Source organism: Bactrocera dorsalis, chromosome 3, assembly GCF_023373825.1.
Source record: "Bactrocera dorsalis isolate Fly_Bdor chromosome 3, ASM2337382v1, whole genome shotgun sequence".
Taxonomy (NCBI): Eukaryota; Metazoa; Arthropoda; class Insecta; order Diptera; family Tephritidae; genus Bactrocera; species Bactrocera dorsalis.
The window spans coordinates 70335457-70358450 of NC_064305.1; the positions used below are offsets into that span (position 1 = coordinate 70335457).

A 22994-nucleotide genomic window follows, 5' to 3' on the forward strand; every position below is an offset into this window, starting at 1 on the left:
AATCGTTAGCGTTTCCAAGTTTTTCCCAAGGCAAAAGCAGCAAATTCACATCATTTATGTTCGTCCAATGGCTTCAGTTGTTGGGTGAGGATAGTTTTATATGGATGTAAGTCCAAATTTTTTCTCAAAATTTGTCAGCTTGTGGTTTGAGAGAGTTCCAATTATTGAGAACTTCTTCGTATCGACAAAATGCGGTCTTCAGCAACATCTGCCTGCACGGCAACAATATCTTCATTACTTCGATCATTAGATCATATAATTAATATATTATTGGTACTATATATTATATTCTGGAATTTTTAAACTCACCTAACCCCTTAAATGGAGTGACATAACTGCAATTATAGGTCCATTTTTTTAATAAATGAGTACATAAATTCTTACTATTAACTTTTTTACGTCTTTGCTCTTAAAGTCTTTTTGAAGAGTGAAAAATAGTGCATCAGATATCATATTTTTAATTTCCAAATAAAAGTTTCGTGATTAATGCGATATTTACCTGTTTTAAAGTAGGTGAAGGCCAAAAGAGACCACAATCAACAGATGTATTAAAATTTTTGCATTAAATTTTTCTTGTTTACACTCATAATTGATACACAAAAACTCGGCGAATAGTATATTGTTTATAATCCAAAAGCAAGTTAATCAAATCAAAGTAAAAGTGAAAAGAAAAATTTCAAATCAGCGATTTTCGAAAGCAAACAAACCAGAAAACGGGAATGAGCCAAAAGAGGCCAAACAAATAATTTCCTGAATTTGATAGTTTGATTGTTTAGAACATTTAGGCCTATACTATATACATAAATAATTTTAAATATATATGTATGTACGCAATCTTATGCTTATATATGCACGCATGTTTTAGTGTTGGTATGAAAAATGGAAAGTATATTTATTAAGAGTTTATTATTGCAAGCATTTAAATTACAATTGCACCCATAAATATTTAAGTCATGAAAACCAATTAAATGCAACAACGCCAATCGTGGCAATTTTAACATCATTATACCGTATATAGACACATATGTTGGCATACATACAGACATACATATTTCTACTGCGTTCAATTAGTGAAAGAAACATTTCATTTGCACAAACAATGCGATTTTATCGTTGGTATTTTATAATTCATGAAATCGCATGCTCAAATTGCACAGCTTAGTTGTTGTAACTATTATTGTTGTTGTACTGCTGCCAACTATAAAAAGATATAATTAAAATTTTCACAATTTATTTAATGCAACCTTCACTTTTGGCAAACTGCGTGTGGCAAGTGAGCGGTGGATCCATATGAAATGTATGCGTATGTAAATACAGGGTGGCGCACGCATCGTATTACAATAACAAACCATAATATCTTATTTTTAATCAATGTACTACATTTATTTTTTTTTGCATAGCAAACTTGTTTTTTATTCTATGGGCCGTAAATTACCTCCATGTTCAGCCACGCAAATCTTGCTTCTTTCTTTATTGGCGTAGACACCGCTTAAGCGCTTATAGCCGAGTTTACAACAGCGCGCCAGTCGTTCTTCCTTTTCGTTGTTTGGCGTCAATTCGAGATTCCAAGTGTAGCCAGGTCCTTCTCCACCTGGTCTTTCAAACAAAGTGAAGGTCTTTCTTTTAGAACTCCAAAGTACGTATCAGAAAGATCTTAGTCTGGAGAAAGCTGAGATAGTGACTAAATCTTTTCATCATCATCTTTTTCCGAGCACTTTGACAAGCCAAAATCTGTAGCTACACCACTAAAGTGCTAAAAGCACAGTATCCAGTTAAATCTCCTATCGTCGTCATCTCTTACGTTCGTTTCTAGAACGCAAGAAGATGAGGGAGCATTGGCTTGTTCCTATCCTGATCGTATTTATGTAAGATTACATTTCTTGCTAGCTCATCGGCTTTACAGTTTCCACCTGTCACCAGTTACCAATACAAGTCAAATATGACAGTAGCTTGAAACTGCTGATAATGGCGTTTGGCTGTGTGTTTTTAATAAAACAACAATCAAGCGTTAACCCTTATTGGTCAGGAAAGTTCTAGCATTGTACGTTACTTGGTCGAGCGCCTGGGGCTGTTAATGATAACTCGTTAAAGAGAGATCATAAGAAATCTGTGGCTCTGCGTACTCAGTTCACACTCGATTTCGATTCTCACCGACTATTCCGGGAGTAAGGAAACGGGAATCGAATTTATATTCCTATCAGGCTATTAAACATGTATTTGAGTGTAAGAAAAAATTGTTTTTTGACACTTTGATACAAAATAGCGGCCAAACTCTGATTGCTGGAATCTCCTTTTTCATGAGGTTTCGTGGAGCTACCCTGAGTCTACAAACTCGTGCCAAGCTTGTAAATAAAGTATGTTCTTAGAGATGAATTTAAAAATAGATTCCATTTTTTACCGCTAAAAATGGTATGTAGCCTACTAAATGATATTAAAAACTATATACTTGATTTAGTGACCAAGTATCATTGTCACTCGATTTGAAAAATGTTTCGAGAAAGCGCGTTTGAAAAAAAAACGCTTCAACTTTAAAGCGAGAAAATATATTTTTATTCATTATTCATGTACCCAATTTAGCCTTATCTCTCGATCAATAAACCAAAACTTAAAGACCAATAAACGTAGTAGCCAAAATCACTGCTTCATCTAAAAAAAAACATAGTAAACATTTCAATTCTATTTTAATCTTTCTAGTTTTTTATTATCTCATAAACAAATATTCTTTGATAATACAATTCTTAGAAAACTTAGTTGCCGCTACTTAATTAGCACTTGAAACACTTCTAAGACTATCTACACTCCTATCGCGAGTACATGTCATAATTAATTGCCGTTATCGTCGTTAATTGTTATTAAATTGTGGTTTTTATGATATGATGACGTTTAACGTTTGAAGTTGCCTTTGATTTCAAATTGTTCAAACTGTGCGAGTTAAGTCGGTACTTTTCACTGTAACTTTTGTATATAAGGACTGTACCGAGAATAACCACTTTTAATTCAATATTTCTCACGAAGTAGCCATTTGAACACATTGCTGTAAGTAACGTTAGAAAGCGTGATCTGTTCTACTTCTATTGGTTTTTCTCTTTCTGTCATTTGTTACTATAATCCTAAGAGTGAAACAAAGAAATAATTTGAAAACTTATAAAAAATAAAAGATTCCCAAAATACATAAGTGAACGACAAGTAAAAATAGAGAAAACAAGGCTACGGAAGTTGTACGATCGTTTGATACATTATGAACGCGTGAAACATATGTAAAAATGGACCCAAGAACATTACCAGGTTCCCAATTCTATACGAAACTAAAAGATGGTACTATAGACCAGTCAGAGTCAACAATTGAAATAGAAAAATTTGACGAGAAAATACTCATCTAGCAGGCTATTTGCTCTTGTGGCCTTAAAACCACTCCATTTTTCACAAATGGTACTATTTATATAGACCAACAAATATAAGAAGGAGTGTATAAACCGTCGCTTTATATCATTTTATAAGAAACATATCGTGTCAACATTCAGAACGCTCCAGAATTTCGCCCGACAGAGAAGTATTGGACCATTGTCCAGCGACACTTGAAAAAGGATTATCATTTTGCCGAAAACGTCGACGAATTAAAAAAAAACTGGCTTAAAGCAAGTTGTGCCGTTACAAAAGAAGGTGTGCAGAATTTAATGAAGGGATTTAAACTAACAATTCGGCAAAAATTAGGAGAATAACTTTTGTAATGTGTAATATTTTAATAAACTAGTTAGTAGCAAAACTACCTCCAAATTGCATATAGTTTCTTACTGTGCTGTAAAGAATATAAAAGAGTACGTTTTCTTATTTGAAAGGTTTCCGGAACCAGTTATAGATTGTTACTGTTTCGACAGAGACAATTTGATGAATAAGTTAGATATTTTGATTTCAAAAACGCATTTATTTCTCGCGTTTAGAGAATATCCACATCTCGAAAAAGTTTCTCAGCCCTATCAAATGACTTTATGTCAATATTTTTCAGATAACATCTATACCACCTAAGATCTTTATATCTCTAACTATAGTATTGTGTTGTTAAGTGGGAACTTTTACAATACTTAAGAAAGACATCTTTTCGTTGAATAAGAGTTGAATTCGTCTAAGAGGTCAAGAGTCGTCGATCTCTCTACGCTAAGAACTGCACTAACTAGAGTTGATCATCATGCGTAATGATATTGAAGGCAAACATTTCCACATTGCGGAGAGACACATGCAGGCTCTGAATTTTGTACAAGACCCAAGGCACCTCGAACGATTCATTTTACTCGATACTTTCTATTATAACTCCTCAGATTTTAATCGCCTTTTCTATACGGTAACTAAAAACTCCTTTAAGTGTTTGTCCGGCCTTTTCGTTTGAGAAAGCCTCCTTTTTAGATTAAAGCAATGCAATTTTTTAGACCACTTTAACCAAATCACAGTTTTAGAAATATCTTGGGTGTTTTTAGAGGTGTGGTTTTCAATAAGGCTATATTTTTTCAAAGTTGTTATTTTCGAGACAACGGTTACTTGATATATACTCAGTGCGACGCATGACGCGCAGCATTCAATATTCATCGGCATAATCGCCCAGCAGGGTCGGTAATACGAGAAAACATGGATTGGTTTCGCACCACGTTTACTCAAGTAGACAATGAATATTATCAGAGATGCTGAAGTCGAACGACCATCAACCGCTTCGCATGTTCTGTGAATGAGATCATAACAAGATGACCACCAATCCCGATTTCCATAATAAAATTTTGTTCAATGATGAAGCTCACTTTTGTCAAAAAGGTTATGTTAATAAGCCAAACTGTCGTATTTAGAGTGATGACAATCAACAATACATTGTTAAGACGTCGTTACATCCTCAAAAACTCAATGTTTGGTGTACTCTATGGGAAACATTGGTCCATGGTTCTTCAAAAAAGAAGCCGGCTATAATGTAACACACAATGGGGAACGCTATAGAGCCATGATTAATGACTTTTTTGTATTTGAATTGGACGAAGTTGATGTGGGCGATCGTTGGTTCCAACAAGACGGAAGTACTTGTCATACAGCGAACGAAACAATCAAGTCGTTGAAGGAAGGGCGCGTTATCTAGCGTCGTGGAAGAGAATATTCGGTGCGATGTTGCTGATGCAATTACTGCAAAAACTGGTCAAAAATGGGATCTCTTGACTTCAATTTATCCGCCAGCCGTGACGGTCACTTGAGTGAAATCCTTTTTACGACATAGTATCAAACCCTTACATTTATAGTAAAGCTAAATTCTTAGTGTTAATATTAAAATATGTGTAACAAAAACATACTGTAAATATCTGTAAAAATTCTCTGGAATTCACAGTTTGATACCAAAAAGTATCATTTTATCGCGATCGGGATTAACAACGGGATCAAATGTTGTGCGAATCGTGCATCTCTAATTTTAACTAAAAGTAAATTAAAGTGGAACAACAATCAAAACAAAAGTGAGCTTCGTGTTACACATATTTTCCCATGTATACCATATATGTATGTATATACATATACCTATATGTATAATATATATGTATGAATATAACAACATAACGCCTCAAAGAGAATTTTGCATAAGTGATAATGTCATCCAACCCCAAGACCCATATCGCATTCGGTACAAAAAAGGCAAGCCCAACAGCGCGCAAACAAAGTTCGTCAACACAACTTCCAATTACATACTGACATTTGTATGTTCGGAGAAATAAGAGTAAAAATAATAAAACGAACAGAAAAACACCAAAACGGAACGACCCATTGTGTGAGGGTTTTTCCCCCAGTGTTGGGAAAAAATCGTCAAATCACTGAAGAGCGGGCAGAGAGCACTTACCGCATTGGCGATAAAAATAGAGTGGCTTAAAACACTGGTAAGACTAGTTACTGACATTAGCATGGCTGAGAAGACAGGCCAATACGACGAAACGTAAGCAAAGCAAAACAAACAAAACAACAACAGCAAAGCCATATTAAGCGCTACAGGCTTTCGAACCCTACGGAACACCAATAAAATGCAAAAAAAAAAAACAAAAAACAAAATATTTTTCAACTTCAAATTTTATGAGTAAGAAATTGTAAAAATACAACACAAACAAATTATTAAGCTTTTTCCGAACACCGAACGCTGAACGCTGATCGCGGCGTGTGGTGGAGCAAACAACACAAAAACAAAAAACCAGCAACGTCGATAGCCACGTGAGCGCCAACAGCGCTGAGTAAGGAGCGTGTTAGGTGTGCTGGTCGCGAGCACACTTGCCAACGATTGAGCTGCGCTCACAGCTGGAGCGATTTGGAGCAACAACAAGCGGTTGGGTTTGGTCGCCACCAAACTGCCGATCGTGCGCTCATCTCATGAGCGGCATTTAAATATTTGTATGTTACCTCTAAATATGACTAGCTTCGACTCGCCGTTTGACGGCGGCCGATCGTTGCGACTTCAATGCGCTTTTGCGGTCGCGGTCACAGCCACAGGCCGCCAACCATAAACAGTACCGCGGTAGACGTTTAGAAGAAAACACTGGAACACGCTGAACTCGTTGTCGTCGCTGAGCGGAGACCCCAGTTTAAACGACAATTATCGCGACGAAGCTGCAGAAAAAAAGAAGAAAAAAACACAAAAACAGAAGTAAAGAGAACAGACAGTAAATAAATAATTAAAATAATATTAAGTCTATAAAGGCAATAAGCGCGCATATTGATCAAGCACAACACGGCTGCGCTACGGTACAGTTTCGGGTTGCGGAAATGTGTTGAAATACCGTAATCAATAAAATTTAAATTCCATAAAGACGGCTAAGGCGATACGAACGCTCATAGCGAAAGGGGAGTGCAATCAATTTTGTGTGCTGTTTTTTTGTATTTGTTTTTGGTTTTGGCTGATTACGAGTAATCAATGACATTTAATGACAAATACACGCACACACACCCATACACATACAAACAGACATATTTTCATGCGCGAAAAAATAAAATAAAATAAATAGTACAAAGTGCAAAGCAACAAAGCTACGAAGCAGCGTTTGCCAACGTGAAGCAAGAAAGTGTAAAAATATGGAAATTCGTTATTAATATTATTAAGCAAATACAGCAAAATACTGCGATACAGTTGAGAGCGAAAACAACAACAAAAACACGTTAAATACCAAAAGAACTTGCAAAAGGCGGCAGAAACGGGAGTAATGAACACCAAAATCGAATAGAAAAATATAAAACAACAAAAGCAAATAATAATAATAACAACAACAACAATATAAAATAACAACAACAAAAGTAAAAAAAACTTGCAAAAAATCGGCAAAAATAAAAGCAGATAATAACGAAGACGTAAGGAAAAAATACAACAACAAAAAATCAATGTATACTACAACAACAACAACAACAACAAAATTACCAAACTTGCCAAAAGTGGCAAAAATATATGAATTAATTAACATAATTATAGAGAAAAAATACAACAACAATAAAATTACAACAAACATAACAAAAAGCTTGCAAAAAGCAGCAAATAAGCAATAAATACCGAATTTTAAAAAGAAAATACAACAACAATAGTTTACAACAACATATATTACAGCAACAATAAGAACAAATATACTAAAAAACTTGCAAAAAGCAGCAAATAAGCAATACATATTGAAAATAAAAAGAAAAAATATACAACAACAACAACAATAATTTTCAACAACAACAAATATACGAAAAGAACTTGCAAAAAGCAGCAAATTAGCAGTAAACGCCAAAATCAAGATGAAAATATATACTACTAACAATAATAGTTAACAACAACAACAATAGTTGACAACAACAAATATACGAAAAGCGCTCAAAAAAATAAACAAAAAGCGCCACAAATACCCAAAAAGCATATACAACAAAGACAATAATTTGCAACAAATTACAACAACAATAATTTACAACAAACTACAACCATAAAAAATTACAAAAAACAGTAATAAAACAAAAAACTATACCGCAATCACCAGCAAGATAACGTCCAAAATTGCATAGCGACTGCTGGTCGGTCGACACTGGTAAAGGGTTGCCGTGCGCGAAAAAGGTTGAATTTAACAACACAATATCAACAACAATACAACTGCGGGCAACGCTAATTAAATAGAAAAGCAATAAGCGCAAGCAACAAGTGAGAATATACACAACAGCAACAAGAACAAAGCAGCAAAATAAATTATATAAGCAATTTAATAATAAAAACAGCAGCAACAACAACAACAAAAAACAAAGGCAACAAAAACGTGTAAGCAAGTGTGAAAATGCTGAAAAGCCAATTACATACAACTTAGTAACAGCCGCAGAACGAGCGCGAGTGGCGTTGAGAAGCGCCAAGTCACAGGCGAAAAAATCCAGCCAAGCAGCGCAGACGACGAAGAAGCTGGCAAATACCGAATCCAAATATATTTGACTACATCTGGAGCTGACACGCGATTTATAAGCGGTTAAGGGCTGACGCGGTGCGCGGAGCCGAACACTGGGAGTTTGGCTGGTAAAACAAGTCACCGTGACCGGTGCACGTTGTGGCAGCGTGCAGCTGCTGAATGTCATTGGGAAACAGTTTGCAAAGCAGCAGCGCGAACAATAATAATAATAACAATAATAGTAATAACAACAACAATAATAATCATAGTGAAACAATAGTAATTAAAGCGATTTTGTGATATAAGCTGTGTAAATGAGAGCATTATACAAAAGTGATGTTAAATAGAGACTCATAATAATTTTTGTTTTTAATTTTAATTTGAAAGAAAAGCAAAAAATTACAAAAAATAGCAACAACAACAAATAATAAGAGCAAAAAAATATTTTTTTTTTTAATTTGATTACAAAAACCAGCAAAAAATATTAAAAGAAAATAATTATAAATAAATAATATTTAATAAAAAATTACAACAAAAATTATAAAAATTAAGGAAAAATTTAATAACAGCAACAAACATTAATGACAAAAAAACAATAATAACGACAAAAAAATAAGAAATATAAAAAAAAATAAAAAATAAAAACAAAAAACAAAAAATAACCCAAACAAAATTTTTAGGAACAATTAGAAATAATAACAAAAAAATTCAACCAAAAATATATAAAAAATTATAGCAAAACAAAAAAAAAATTGATTTTGTTTCGCCACGAAAATTAACAGCAAACAGTGACAGCAAAGCTGGCTCACAGTTATTAATTGCTTTTAGAAGCAAGCAAAGAAACAACTAAAACAACTTTGGAAAAACAAGTAAACGTTTTTTTGCGCTTAATTTCCGAAAGAAAGTGTTTTTAAAGCCAACTCGGCGATAAGCAGATTAAAAACAATAAATTAGTGTGAATAAAAAATATTAAAAGTAAAAACAAAATAAAAATAAAAATATTAAAAATAATAACAAAATAAAAAAATAAGAAACAAAAATAAAAAAGAAAAATAAAAATAAATATAAAAAAATAAACTAGAAAAATACAAAAATAAAATCTATATCAATTTGAACTTGAATAACTGTAAACAATTGACATTGGTGCTTGCAACAGCAAAAACAAGCAATAATTAACGCAAACCTAACAACAACAAACGCAGCGAACGCTTGCACATTACTAAGACAGCAAGTCAGTTAGTCAGTCAATCGAGTGCGCTTTGAGCGACTAACACTGCGCACTAGCACAACAATAATAACAACAATAGCAACACACAAACCGGTTTGCCGTGCAAGGTCAACCGGCTAACGCCGCCAAATAAAGCGACTAGGAAAGCGAACGCAACAAATCATTCAAACATTTGTACCGTTAAACAGACTAGAGCAGTAGGCGAACAGACACGCGCTTCCGAAAAAGAAATACGAAAAAAATTCCGAGCAAAAAACTCATAAAAAAACAAAAACTCGTCAAATCAAATCCTTTGTGAGAAGCGCCAAAATGGACACGACACTCACCACCTGGTTCAGCTGCAATGAGGAAACACAATGTTACGACACAAACAACAACAACTGTAACAACAGTAGCAACAATGCGCACAATGAGAGTAACAACATGTACAACAGTCACAGCAATAACAATGACAATAGCAATAGCACTAATTATGCCAACACAACTGACGCACAAGTCACATTTAATCAGCGCAAGCCGAACGAACTACGCCAGACGCGTTTGCAACGTCAGCACGAGCAGCTGCATCACTCGCCGTCGTCGTCGCCAACACCGACACCGACACAATTAGTGCAATCACCTGACACGCTAAGTGCAACGCAAACTTCAGTGGCACAAAGTGCACAGCACGCGAGCGTTGAGAAGTCCCGTTCCCCGAGCTTAGCACAGCGTTTGACGCGTCGCAAGCGTTTGCAACGACAGAAACCCACCGAACTGGACGATGCCGATTTTGCCTATGCCGCCGATCTGGAAGAGGAGGATGAAGAGGAGGAGGCGGTGCTCAAGCAGCAGCAACAGGCGTCCAACATGTTCAATGTGACGCCACTAATGGAGACAATGTGCCCGGCGGAGCTACCGGCAACCACGTTTGCGGAGAAGCGCTTAAGCCACTTCCAGCAGCAACATCACAGCACACCATTCGATGGACAACCATCATCCTTGCCGAACTGCTTTGCAACCGCCGGTGCGATCAGCACTTTCCACCACCAACATCAACACCAACATCATCAGCACCAGCACCAACACCAACTGCATCATCATCATCATCATCAAATGCATCAGCATCATATACGCGAGCGTCGCCTTAAGCATGAGGAGTCCTTCGACTCGTCAACCACCACAACAACCAACACCACCGATACGCCGGCCAGTCCGGCGAGTCCGCTGTTGCGTCGCCATCATTTTGCCATGTTGAAACGTGATAATTCCACACACTCGGAGTCGTCGAGTCGTTACTCAAGTGTGGATAGTTTATTGGAGGCGCGCAAACCCGATCCCGAAGCTATCTTGATCAATTTGGGTTTCGGTCCGGTCGGTTCGGAGGACATACTCTCACGCATACCGAAACGTTTTCTCAAACCGTCACAGGTGCGCGGCATCGATACAGAGGCTTTCGTACGTCGCCTGCAATTGGCCAGCAATCTTGCCGATCACAGCGTGTTGGGCTATCGTGGTCTCACCGGCAATCCGGATATACCGCCATCGCGCATTGTCGCCAAAATCATGCAACGTTTCGAGGTGAATGAGCGCAAAAAGTCAATGGGCTCCATTGAGCACACCATCTGACGGCGCACGGCGTCGGGTATGCCTGAATTCATTCCTTCTCACCAGTGCCAAATAAGTACTTTTATGTGTTAACCGAGCGGAATATGTTGTTACTAAATTAATAATATTTAAATAAAATTTTATATCCCTTTAATAGTTTTAGTCGGTCTACATCTAGTTATTTGGTAGTTTTAGTTATTAATTAAAGTGAAAAAGAATATTGTAATTTGCCATTGTACTTAACATCGGTTGAACTTAATTAAGTGAATATATTGACATAAAATTGTTACTTAATTTATTCTGTTTAAAATAAATTTTATTTTTTTTAAATTTTGAAAAAATATGTAAAATATTTTTACTGTGACTTAATGATTATTTCAAGGGTTCCTTTGGTTTTTTGCTTCAATCTCATCAATTGCTGACATTAAAATGTAGAATCAATTTTTCGACCAGGCTGGGGCAGTTTATAGTAGATGATTCCTTTCCAATCCCATCCTCAGCATTACTTTTCGAGGCGTCAAATCTGGCTTCGCTTGGACCATAATCTTTTTCGCACATTATTGTCGTATTTAACCTACTTTTCGTCTCATGTTACCATTCGCTTCAAAAATGGTTCGATTTCATTGCAATTTAATGGTGATGGCGTTTGACAGCGAAGAATCTGGGTCCATTTCGGTTACATAAATCCGACTTTAGAGGAAGAAACCCCTATTTTCCTGACTAATTAATTTTAATAGACCGCTTTAGTGCCCTCATTTTTCGGAGATCGAAAATTATATCATTCATTTTATAAGAGATTTTCCTAAAATGGGGTATCGGGCGTCCCTCTCTTTAAGGATAACTCATTTTTATTATCCAAAAAGCACATTTTTTGACTTTTGGTATATTTCTCGAAATCGCTTTTTTTCATTATTCAAGGAAACAGAATTAGTTAAGCTGAGAATTTTGTTTATTCTTATTTCAATAAAAATATTTACTTCTTCTTCCTTCTTTCTACCAAGTTTCGTTCTTACATCCGTCTTCGGAAAAAAAACTTCAAGTGATAACACTTGATCGACATTAAAATATTGATTTTCTAGAGGCTAACGCTCTGTTATTATGGTATACGTCAGATTAATAGCAAAATTTGTGAGTTCGTTGACATTTTACTCGTCAATTGAGAGATAACTATAGGTAGAGGTCTTTCTTTGTGTTATTTGCATTTTTGCGGTCAGCCGAGCTTGAACGAAGACGCTACATAATTTTTTCGAAATTTTCTTACTTTTGATATATGGGATCGTTCACTAAGTAATTTCTTTTTTTTTATTGTAATTTAAACACGACTTTTTTAATGTGTAACGTGATCGGTTTGAATCGACGAACGTCTTCATTTTATCTATATCGACAAGAGTGGTTTCAGAACAAAGTGCATCCTCGAGATCGAAATTGCCAGAAAGAAATTTTGTATTCGGTCACAAAGGTCAGGTCAAAAGGTCCTGAAAAAAAAAGATTCCTAGAGCCTTGAGCCGGCTTCCACAGATTGGTGGGCAATCTATAATCAGATGTGCTGGAGTTTCCTGTTCCATATTTGCAAAACCGGCAGTTTGCGCAAGAGACTATGCCCATATTTGACAAGTGTTTCTTGAGCCAGTCTACCCTTAAAACGCATCTTTATTGCTCTAAGTGCCAGCTACGATCGCTTTTCTTCTTCGAGCAAGAGTATATAACATAACAGTGTTCTATAAACCTGTTGAGAATTAGAATGCATAAATGAAATTGTTTTCAGGCAGCTGAATTTGGTTCAGAACTCACCATGCTTAGTTGGTTATGAGCACAGAATCCCTCAAAGAAGCCTCCTGGATCTTGCTCTTGATATCCAACACATACAATCTACTTAAAATGACCATATTTACAATTTCTTCATTCATCGAACTTGTTGTTATTTCGCATAATTGCGTTCTAAAGCGTAGATGCCCAACATTTATTGGTTCAATTGGCTGCTATTTCCATAGACTACCGCTATTTTTGCCTACAACTCTTCGCCACACATATTCCACACACTCTTACAATTGTTTAAAAATAAACACGATAATGCCTTAAAATAGAAATTCAAACAATAACTTGCACAAAATGCACACAAAGGGGGTATTAGTTAAAGAAAAATAAAAATATCATACGCCAACAACAAACAATAGCAAGTTACGTGTACCGAGTGTGTGCTGTGTGCTCGTTCAAAGCAAATTCTCTCTTATCTCATCGAAGGTATCGACGTCAAAGGCCAAGAATGTGCAAACGGACGAATGTTACGATGTTTGTCGCTTTAGTAGCGATGAACAAACAAATAAATTCATTAAAATCATTATTTCTATGAGCGGTTGTATATGTGGGTACATACATATGTATATTTGGATGTGTGTATTTATGTAAGTTGCGGTTTCTATAATTTTGTTTATCAGTGAGCACATACACGCATACATACATATTTATAAAAGAAAGTCAATACATAAAAACCACGCCCATATTTTCTTACTCATATATATACATACATATATATATTTATGTACTTATACACTTGTGAACTTTCTTGTAAAATGCCAGGAATGTGTAAAATCTTTGAACGCTTCTTCGATTTCGTTGGCGCTTCACGGCAATTGCCAATTAGCGTAAATGAATTTCAACTGCAAGCGATTGCATTGCGTACAATCACTGGCAATTGAAAGTAATCATTAAGCGTCGCTGCAAAACGATTTCTGGAAAACGATATGATAAGTGTACAAACTGACATACTTTCAAGCCTACATGCACTAGCCCATGAATGCCAAGATGTAGCAATATGCATGTATTATGGTGAGCCAAAAACTAGCCTGTCAAATTTAATCCATGAATTGGAAATAAACTCACTGTGAACCATACATACAGTGAAAAATATTCCTGCTAGAACACAAATTGTAGCTTTATTTATCATAAACTTTAAAATTTGTATACCCCCGCAACATATAAAGGGTTACAAGAGGTGTTCCAAAGTAAACAGGACTTATTGAATCTAGCACCCTCTGGTGGCGCCATCTTTATGTCGACTGGTGCGTTAGAATCTGCTATCTTCATCGATTGTTCAGTTAGTTGTCCAATTTCATGACATTTCATCGATTGAAAGTGAAGTTATGGCGTTTTAAGAGTCAGTATCTTTGTGTTATCGGGTGCTTCGAACAAAGAGCCAGCATTAAGTTTTGTTTTAAAATTGGTAAAACGAAACGTTTCAATTGATGAAACAAGTTTATGGCGGTGATTGCCTATCCCGTAACAGAATGCACGACTGGTTTCAACGTTTTCAAAGTGGTCGTGAGGACATAAATGAGATCAATATGTGGGTCAATCAAAATCACCGGAAATTCCATCGAAACTGTGCGTGAATTCATCAAAAATCAGCCATTGATATTCATGGAAATGGAATTGAACATCTCCAAAACATCGACCAATCACATTTTGACCGAGCATTTGGGCTTACGAAAGGTATGTGCACGGTTTGTTCCGCACAAATTGACCGACGACAAAAAATTGCTCAGAATCCAACATTCGAATGACGATTATTTTACCAAAAATCACATTTTAACCATTAACCACTCCCCGTATTCACCTGATATGGCATCGTGCGACTTCTTTCTTTTCGGAAAAATGCATTTGTCAATGAAAGGAAAGCGTTATTCAGACGTAGAGACCATTCAGAAGGCTTGTTACGAGCTAAAGCTCTCGTTCCACATGCTGCATGTATGCATTGTAAGTAAAAATTTCTGGCAAATAGATGAGACAAATACTCAGGTTATATGCGGCCAGTGTTTACGAGTACTCAGCAGTAATAAGCACTTTCGAACGTTCCCGTTGTTAACCCAATAATGTCTAAATACTTTGCAGAATAAAAAAAGTTAGCAAAAATTGAATTATCTCAAATTTTTCGTTAAAGCCGATTTTTTTTTAATTTTAAAGCTCACCTCGCTAAGAAAGTTATTATCGACAACTCAAATGCTTTTCTTGCGAAATATGCCAGGGAGTTTTCAAGTATCGAGAGTTATCAGTGGTCAATGTCAGCACAAGTACCAAGGTAGAGAGAGGTTCCTGTATAAATATAAAATATCCTTATAAATATTTCAAAACAAAAATTGCAAATTTCTGACAAAGAAAGTACAGCTCTAATAATAGCTTCATATCGACCGCAGAAGAAACGGTAATACATTCAAAATTTATCTACCAGAGTTGCCTCTATGTTATTCGGCCTTGACTTTCCATACCTTTTAATGGATCTAATGCGAATATAGGTAGGGTAGGTAAGAGTAATGCCGCTACGGTCTCAATTAGCGCTAAAAGGCCCCATTTTGAAGCCTTCATTGAAACTACTTACCTCCGTTATGCTTTTTGTAGATAGACATTCAACATTTGATACCTGATGAATTCTAAGAGTTCTACATCTGGATTGCGACAGAAGTGGGCACTCGTTTTGAATCGTTTCCTTACTCCCCTCGGGTTTGAAACTACGGTAAATACTGTTTGATGCATTCCCATTTTTAACGCGTGTTCTCAACAAGCAACTCTTATGGTGGTTGTGAGTCTATATGGTTTTCCTGAACCTCTTTAATAAGTCATTTGTTATTTTTTTGTCATATTTTGGTCATATCTATTTTGCTATCTTGCATTTGGTTGTTGGATTCCACCTGTTCTAAGCTGTTTATTCAAATTGCGTATTTAATCCCCTCTTCATCGTTTTTAGCGGGCACGGTACAGTCTTTATCTCAGCTTGTGTAGAGAGACTCCTGACTTGGCCAACTTCTTTTTTTTCGAAAATGTTTCTATGGTAGGGAACCCAAAATATGTGAAGTTACCAGCGATCTTAAAGCCTTCCTACATTTGTTGACCAGGCTAGAGTTTATCTTTGATGATGATGGAGCGAACAATGTCTTCTGAAAATCTGTGTATATGGCAGCTCACTGTATCCTCCCGTAGTTATTTAGTAGAGCTGCACAGGCCTACTTTATGCCCAGCACTTCCGCTTGGAAGATGCTATCTTAGTTTGGTAGACGGACGTTCCTACTTCACAATCCATTTCGAAACCATAGTTATATATTATATTGAAATAGTATTTCATCCCTTCCCATGTCTCTTCTCTACTCCCGTCTAAAGGGTATCACATCCAATTACTACTGACATCTACAATGTGATCTATTTAGATTTATTTTTAGTACAGTATACCGCAGTGTCCTGAAATTATCATATTCCAGATTCCTATCTCCTTCATTCTTATAGCAGATGAAAATATCTATGGGTAGTTGATGCAGGAGCATACTAAGCGCATCAGTGGCTTAATGGACCTGGTAACATCGGTACAGTCTGCCCTCAGTATTCTATTTAATTTTCTGATATATTATCTCTTTAATACTGGCCACCAGACTAACAAGTTCTGTAATAATTGGTCCAATGACAGCCGTCTATACCCACATGACTATATTGGATTTTAAGCCCCAGTTTCTGCTGAGTATACTTTTGCACGTTTAATATGCCATATATTTTAGTACATCTCTATATTAATTTTCCAGCTAACTTTGGTATCAATCTCAAACCCTAGATATTCTTCGCATGACACAAAGGAATTGTAGAACCACCGAGTGTTGGAAGATGAGGCTGAGTTATTTTGGTTCTATTAGTGAATAGCTTCAGTTCCGTCTTACTACGGTTAACACCTAATCCGTTGTTTGCGGCCAACAAGTTTAAGCTTAGTACAGCTCTTTCCTAAAACCATTTACATATGCTTTAATTCCTTCTCCGTTGCATTGGATTAATATTTTGTTCGGTGCCACAACCCATAGAAGTGGAGAAAGAATCTCTTGGCTCTTGTCCAGCTTCTTGGGATATAAGATAACCGTATGCATATAACCTTATAAATCCTTTCAAGGCTTGTATACCACATTTTTTCAGCTGCAGTTCCTTGAAGATTTAATTTAGCTATAATCAATGTATTGAGTCAGATTTCAGTTTGCAGGTGTGTTAAATATAGAGATAATACTCGTAAGTAAGGCACGTATTGGGAAGTACAAACGCACCGAGAAGAACTTCAGTATCAGAACCATGCATTATTCAGTCTATAATTCAATGAATCAATTCGAACAAAAGTACATAAGTATATATGCAGTTCATAAACACATGTATGTATGTATGTATCTACTTGTATTTCATTTTCAAATGCTAATTGAACCATTCGAAAACGAGCAATGTTTCTATTCGGAAATTGATGTCAACCGTTAAAATGTAAAAATCCGCCAGTTTGCGTTCTATCTTCAGTCTCGGGCATGAATTTATATCAATTCAAAAGAGACAAAACTAGGTTTTACATTTAAATATGTGCATATTTCTACATTAGATTCGACATTTTTAGACAACCATACATTAGGGTGGGTAAAAAAAGGTAATTTTTTTTCGCTTGGTACCGTCAAAAATAGGTTCTTAGTCAACTCTGCGGAAATCTCTCCAAGCATGAGCTCTTAATTGTCACGTAAAGATCCTCCATTTAGTCATGCATGCATTAGGGTGGTTAAAAAAAAAATAGAATTTCGCTTGGTACCCTGGAAAATAGGTGCTTAGTCAACTCTATGGAAATCTCTCCAAACGTGAGCTCTTAATTGTATCGGTACCTTACAGTTTTCTATTTTTTTTCTTTCTTAGTATCAAATAGAAAAGGCCATATTTCGCTTCCAACTTCTCAAAAAACATATTTTGTAGGAAATTGAATGCTCCACGACAGAATATCTCGTTACACAGATTTTGTAGAAAACAAAAAAATGTTTTTTTACCACCCTAATGCATATATTTATGTAAATGTGTAGCTTACTTACTTTGTGATTGAAAATCGAAATTGTAATTGTTTTATTCATTCCGATTTTCTTTGAACCCGAATTGTAAGACAATTTTGGTCACGTAGCAGGTGTCACTGCGAAAAAAAACCGAATTGTTAAAGAAATCGAACATTTTTTGGAATTCCGTTTCATTCGTACATATGTATACATGTTGAATCACACGTATTACATATTTTCCGATTTTTTTCTAAAAATTAAGAAAAATTCCAGAGTATTGTTAGAAAAATTTTTAAAATAACGGTTTATATGCCGTTTATAATTTGAGCTTTTGCTACGAAGAAGACACTACGGGACGAACTCCACAACAAACGGGTCTACGTAACCAGAACGAATTCAGATTTATATTGGAAGCAGGACTGCCGACACGGCGGTATTCTTCGAAGTTTTTTGGCAGATGTTTTCTGTTACAACAATAATTATAACTTTATGTTAAAAACAACATAATAGGCTATAGAGCTCCACGTTACGGCCAAATTAGTTATTATGTAGAATATATTGTTACGAATTTACTGCTTGCTAGTTTACTTTGTTAGGTTCGTATCTCTGGATTGACAAATAAAATCAACACTGTTTAATTTAATTCAACAACTCTTTATTTCACAACTCGTCTACACTATAGCAGTTTACTCTTAGCACTGATTGATTACGTTGGCGCTGCCACGGCTTATATAGCCACGCACTTCTCGCTAGATGCCGATGTGTCCTTCTAGAATATTGCGTCTAGAAACCACCAGAACATACTGCTATACGGCGAAAGATGTCGCTAGATGCCGATGTGTCTAGAATATTGCGTCTAGAAACCACCAGAACATACTGCTATACGGCGCCAGATGTAGCTATTGCTTCGACAAGCAGACAGCCGTGGCGCCAGATGTCTACAACAAGACAAATGCTATTCCATATACCTACAGCTATTGTTCATAATAATGGATGCATATAGCAATACCAATACAACTTAATACTACTTTTGTAACACTGCCCTCCACTAAAGCCTAATCGTCCCGATTAGGCACAAATCCTCTTGAACCAAATGGGGCGAGCCTCTCCAAATGTACTACTTTCATTTTACATCGTGCTTTCCCATTTCTTTGTATGCGGTATACCACGTCATTAAGTCGTTTCATCACCATATAGGGTCCTTCCCAGGCTGTCTGCAATTTCGGGGACAAGCCTTTCTTTCGAAGTGGATTGTACAACAGGACCAGATCACCTTCTTCAAAACCTTTTGAATTTGCCGCTTGATCGAACCGGTCCTTCATCTTATTGCTCATCAGATGCGTATGCTGTCTTACCATTAGATGCAATTCATTCATTTCTTCCTTTAAGGCAGAACAATAATCTCCATCATTTCTTACAGCTGTAGGATTCGTACCAAACTTAAGATCAGCAGGGAGTCGCAGATCAGATCCGAAAATAATCTTTGCCGGCGTGTAACCAGTTGTCTCGTGCTTCGCTGAACGATACGCCAGCAGGAACATCTGGATGCACTTGTCCCAATTCCGTTGGTCTTTATCAACGATTTTCCGCAGATGTTCTTCGAGCGTTCGGTTGAATCTCTCTACCATCCCATCTGATTGTGGGTGTAACGCTGTTGTCCGTGTCTTGTGGATGCCCAATAATGTACAGACTTCTTGGAAAATGGAAGATTCGAAATTCCTGCCTTGATCTGAGTGTAATTCGACGGGCACTCCGAACCTTGTTATCCAATTTTCTACAAACGCTTCGGCTACTGTCTTTGCTTCTTGGTTTGGTAAGGCATATACTTCTGGCCATTTACTGAAATAGTCCATGACAACCAGTAGATATTTGTTTCCGGCCGTACTGGTTGGGAACGGACCTGCAACATCCATTGCGACTCGTTCAAATGGTGATCCCACGTTGTACTGTTGTAGCCTACCGCGACTTTTGGCTTTAGGACCTTTAGCTGCCATGCACTCTACGCAATTACTTATCCATTCTGCTATGGAATCTCGACAACCGATCCAGTAGAACCGTTGTTTAATCTTCTCTATAGTTTTTGTAATTCCAAGGTGCCCTCCACTAGGTCCATTGTGATATTCTTTCAATACTTTCGGGATCATGGACTTCGGTACTATGATCAGCAGACGAGACTGTTTGCTATCTTCGCTTTCCCAGGTACGATGAAGGTATCCATTAACGAGGTTTATGCTGTTCCATTGGGCCCAATATGCTTTTGCCGTTGGACTCTCGCTACTTATTTGTTCCTTTGGTGGTCGTACCCCATTTTCTTTGGCTATTATCAGCTTTGCAAGATCAGGGTCCTCCAGCTGATTGATTCTGATGCGGTGAGGAGTCCAATCATCTTCAGGTTCTATATTCAGTGATCGCACGTCGATTATACCTTCTTTTCCTTCTGATTTGGAGCAATGTTTAAATTCCAGTGGACAAGGGCGATGTGATAATGCATCCGCATTTTTGTGGTCAATCCTCTTTCGGTGTTCTGTTGGTTGTTTCCATTTTGATGGGTTTACTTTTATCTTGCAATTTCGGGCAAAGTGACCCGCTTTTCTACAGTTGAAACATCTGCCTGTTGTATTTACTCGCTGTGCAGCAATTGTCTTCAGAGTCTTCAATATTTCTTCCATCAGCGCCGGTTGTTCCATTTCGACTCTTTGTACTTTGTGTGCTGGTTTACTTAGTAGGGAAGCTGTTTCCTGTGTGAGGGCGTGCGAAACCGTTTCAGCAAACGTTCTTTTTGGCAATGCATATGTGGCGCGTTTGGTGTCCACATCACGAATTCCATTTATGAAACATTGAATTTTTACCCTCTCAATGTAATCCACAGGTGCATCTGCATTTGCCAAATGAGCCAGTCGTTCGATTTCAGTTGCGAACTCTTGCAATGACTCGTTCATCTTCTGACCCCTATTTTGCAGTTCGATCTGGTATATTTGTTTCCGGTGCTCACTACCATATCGTCTTTCTATCGCACTCATCAATGCCTCATAGTTGTCCCGTTCACAGTCTGGAATAGTCTGAAGGATTTCTGCCGCAGGTCCTTTCAATGATACAAACAAGGACGCCACTTTGTCCACTGCATTCCAGTTATTGGCCATTGCTGTCTTTTCAAACTGAAGTTTGAAAATTTGAAATGGAATACTTCCATCGAATGTGGGTGCCTTCAGTCTTGGATTATTTGTTGATGGTGCAGGGCCATGCAGTTGCAGTTCTCGCATACGATTACTCAGTTGAAGAAATTCTGATCTTAAATTTTCTTCGTCATTTTTTATTGTGCTTAATTCGGCTTCAAATTTTGAAAATTTCTCTTGCACTTGTGTATTATTTTCTGTAATCTGTTGTACCAAACGCTTTTCCAACTGCGTATTATTTTCAGTCATTTGTTGTGTAAGGCGAGACTCTAACTGTGATGTATTTTCAGCTATTCGCGTTATTTGCTGTGCCAGACGATTTTCTGTTTGCACTGCATTTTCTGTTATTTGTGATATATTTTCGGCTATTTGCTGTGCCAGACGATTTTCTGTTTGCACTGCTTTTTCTGCATTTTCAGCTATTTGCTGTGCCAGACGATTTCCTGTTTGCACTGCATTTTCTGTATTTTCAGCTATTTTCTGTATAGCCACTAACAGCATGTTCATGTCTGCACTTGATGATGTTCGTTGTTCTTCTACTTTTTCTTCTACCTTTGTAGAAGTTTCTGGCCCATCAAATTCAAACTCGTCCACATTAATTCCATCCGCTTCCATTGCTTTACGTAATCGTGCTTGCAGATCCGCCTTTTGCCCACTTATCGGCAAATTACGCTCCTCCAGTTCCTTTTTTAATTGCTGAATTCTCAATTCTCCGAATTTAACCATCTTGAATTTGGATTATTTGACAATCCCACTTCTGACACCAATTGTTACGAATTTACTGCTTGCTAGTTTACTTTGTTAGGTTCGTATCTCTGGATTGACAAATAAAATCAACACTGTTTAATTTAATTCAACAACTCTTTATTTCACAACTCGTCTACACTATAGCAGTTTACTCTTAGCACTGATTGATTACGTTGGCGCTGCCACGGCTTATATAGCCACGCACTTCTCGCTAGATGCCGATGTGTCCTTCTAGAATATTGCGTCTAGAAACCACCAGAACATACTGCTATACGGCGAAAGATGTCGCTAGATGCCGATGTGTCTAGAATATTGCGTCTAGAAACCACCAGAACATACTGCTATACGGCGCCAGATGTAGCTATTGCTTCGACAAGCAGACAGCCGTGGCGCCAGATGTCTACAACAAGACAAATGCTATTCCATATACCTACAGCTATTGTTCATAATAATGGGTGCATATAGCAATACCAATACAACTTAATACTACTTTTGTAACAATATTATATACTCGCACAATATAAATCAATTGAACTTCGCAGAAATGCTTTAAAGAATATTCTCAATATATTTTTATTTTATTTCTTTTTTCAATTATTTAGAAGTTCAAGTTGATGTAGCATTTTAATCTATAAACAAAAATACTTTAATTGCTCTAAATCTACCAACGTAAATTTCAGACTGTTATAAGTATACCTACATGTCTACATACGAGGGTAGCGATTATATTTCAGGCTTAAGAAAGAAAAATTAATAGTGACGATTGAAAACGATTTTAATATTTTTCAAAATATTTTTTACGCATCAGTACAACGGTTTGAACCGATTTTCGTAATAATTTAACAAGTACGAAATATGTTGTTGGCATACATTTGAAGCAGAAAATCATTGATCGCATATTTTTCGCTCGAGGCAAACGGAGTTTAGCCTGCCGATATATCAATTCTTTCAGAGCATATTCAGTTTTCAACGAAAACAAATAAAAATTGCATACAAAATATTATATATAATGATTAGTATGATGAGCTGAAGCAACTTAGCCCTGTCCGTCTGTCTG

At 36.7% G+C, this 22994-nt stretch overlaps 2 protein-coding genes across 7 annotated transcripts in view; both read left to right on the forward strand.

Moving 5' to 3' along the window:
- LOC105221964 (calcium release-activated calcium channel protein 1) overlaps positions 1-22994 on the forward strand; it is a 59292-nt gene that overhangs the window by 16408 nt on the left and 19890 nt on the right. The gene's annotated exons all lie outside the window — the stretch shown is intronic.
- Positions 9066-11555, forward strand: LOC105221979 (GATA zinc finger domain-containing protein 10). Its single transcript, XM_019988883.3, has one exon. The coding sequence runs from the start codon at positions 9931-9933 to the stop codon at positions 11224-11226; it is 1296 nt and encodes a 431-aa protein (XP_019844442.2). The 5' UTR covers positions 9066-9930; the 3' UTR covers positions 11227-11555.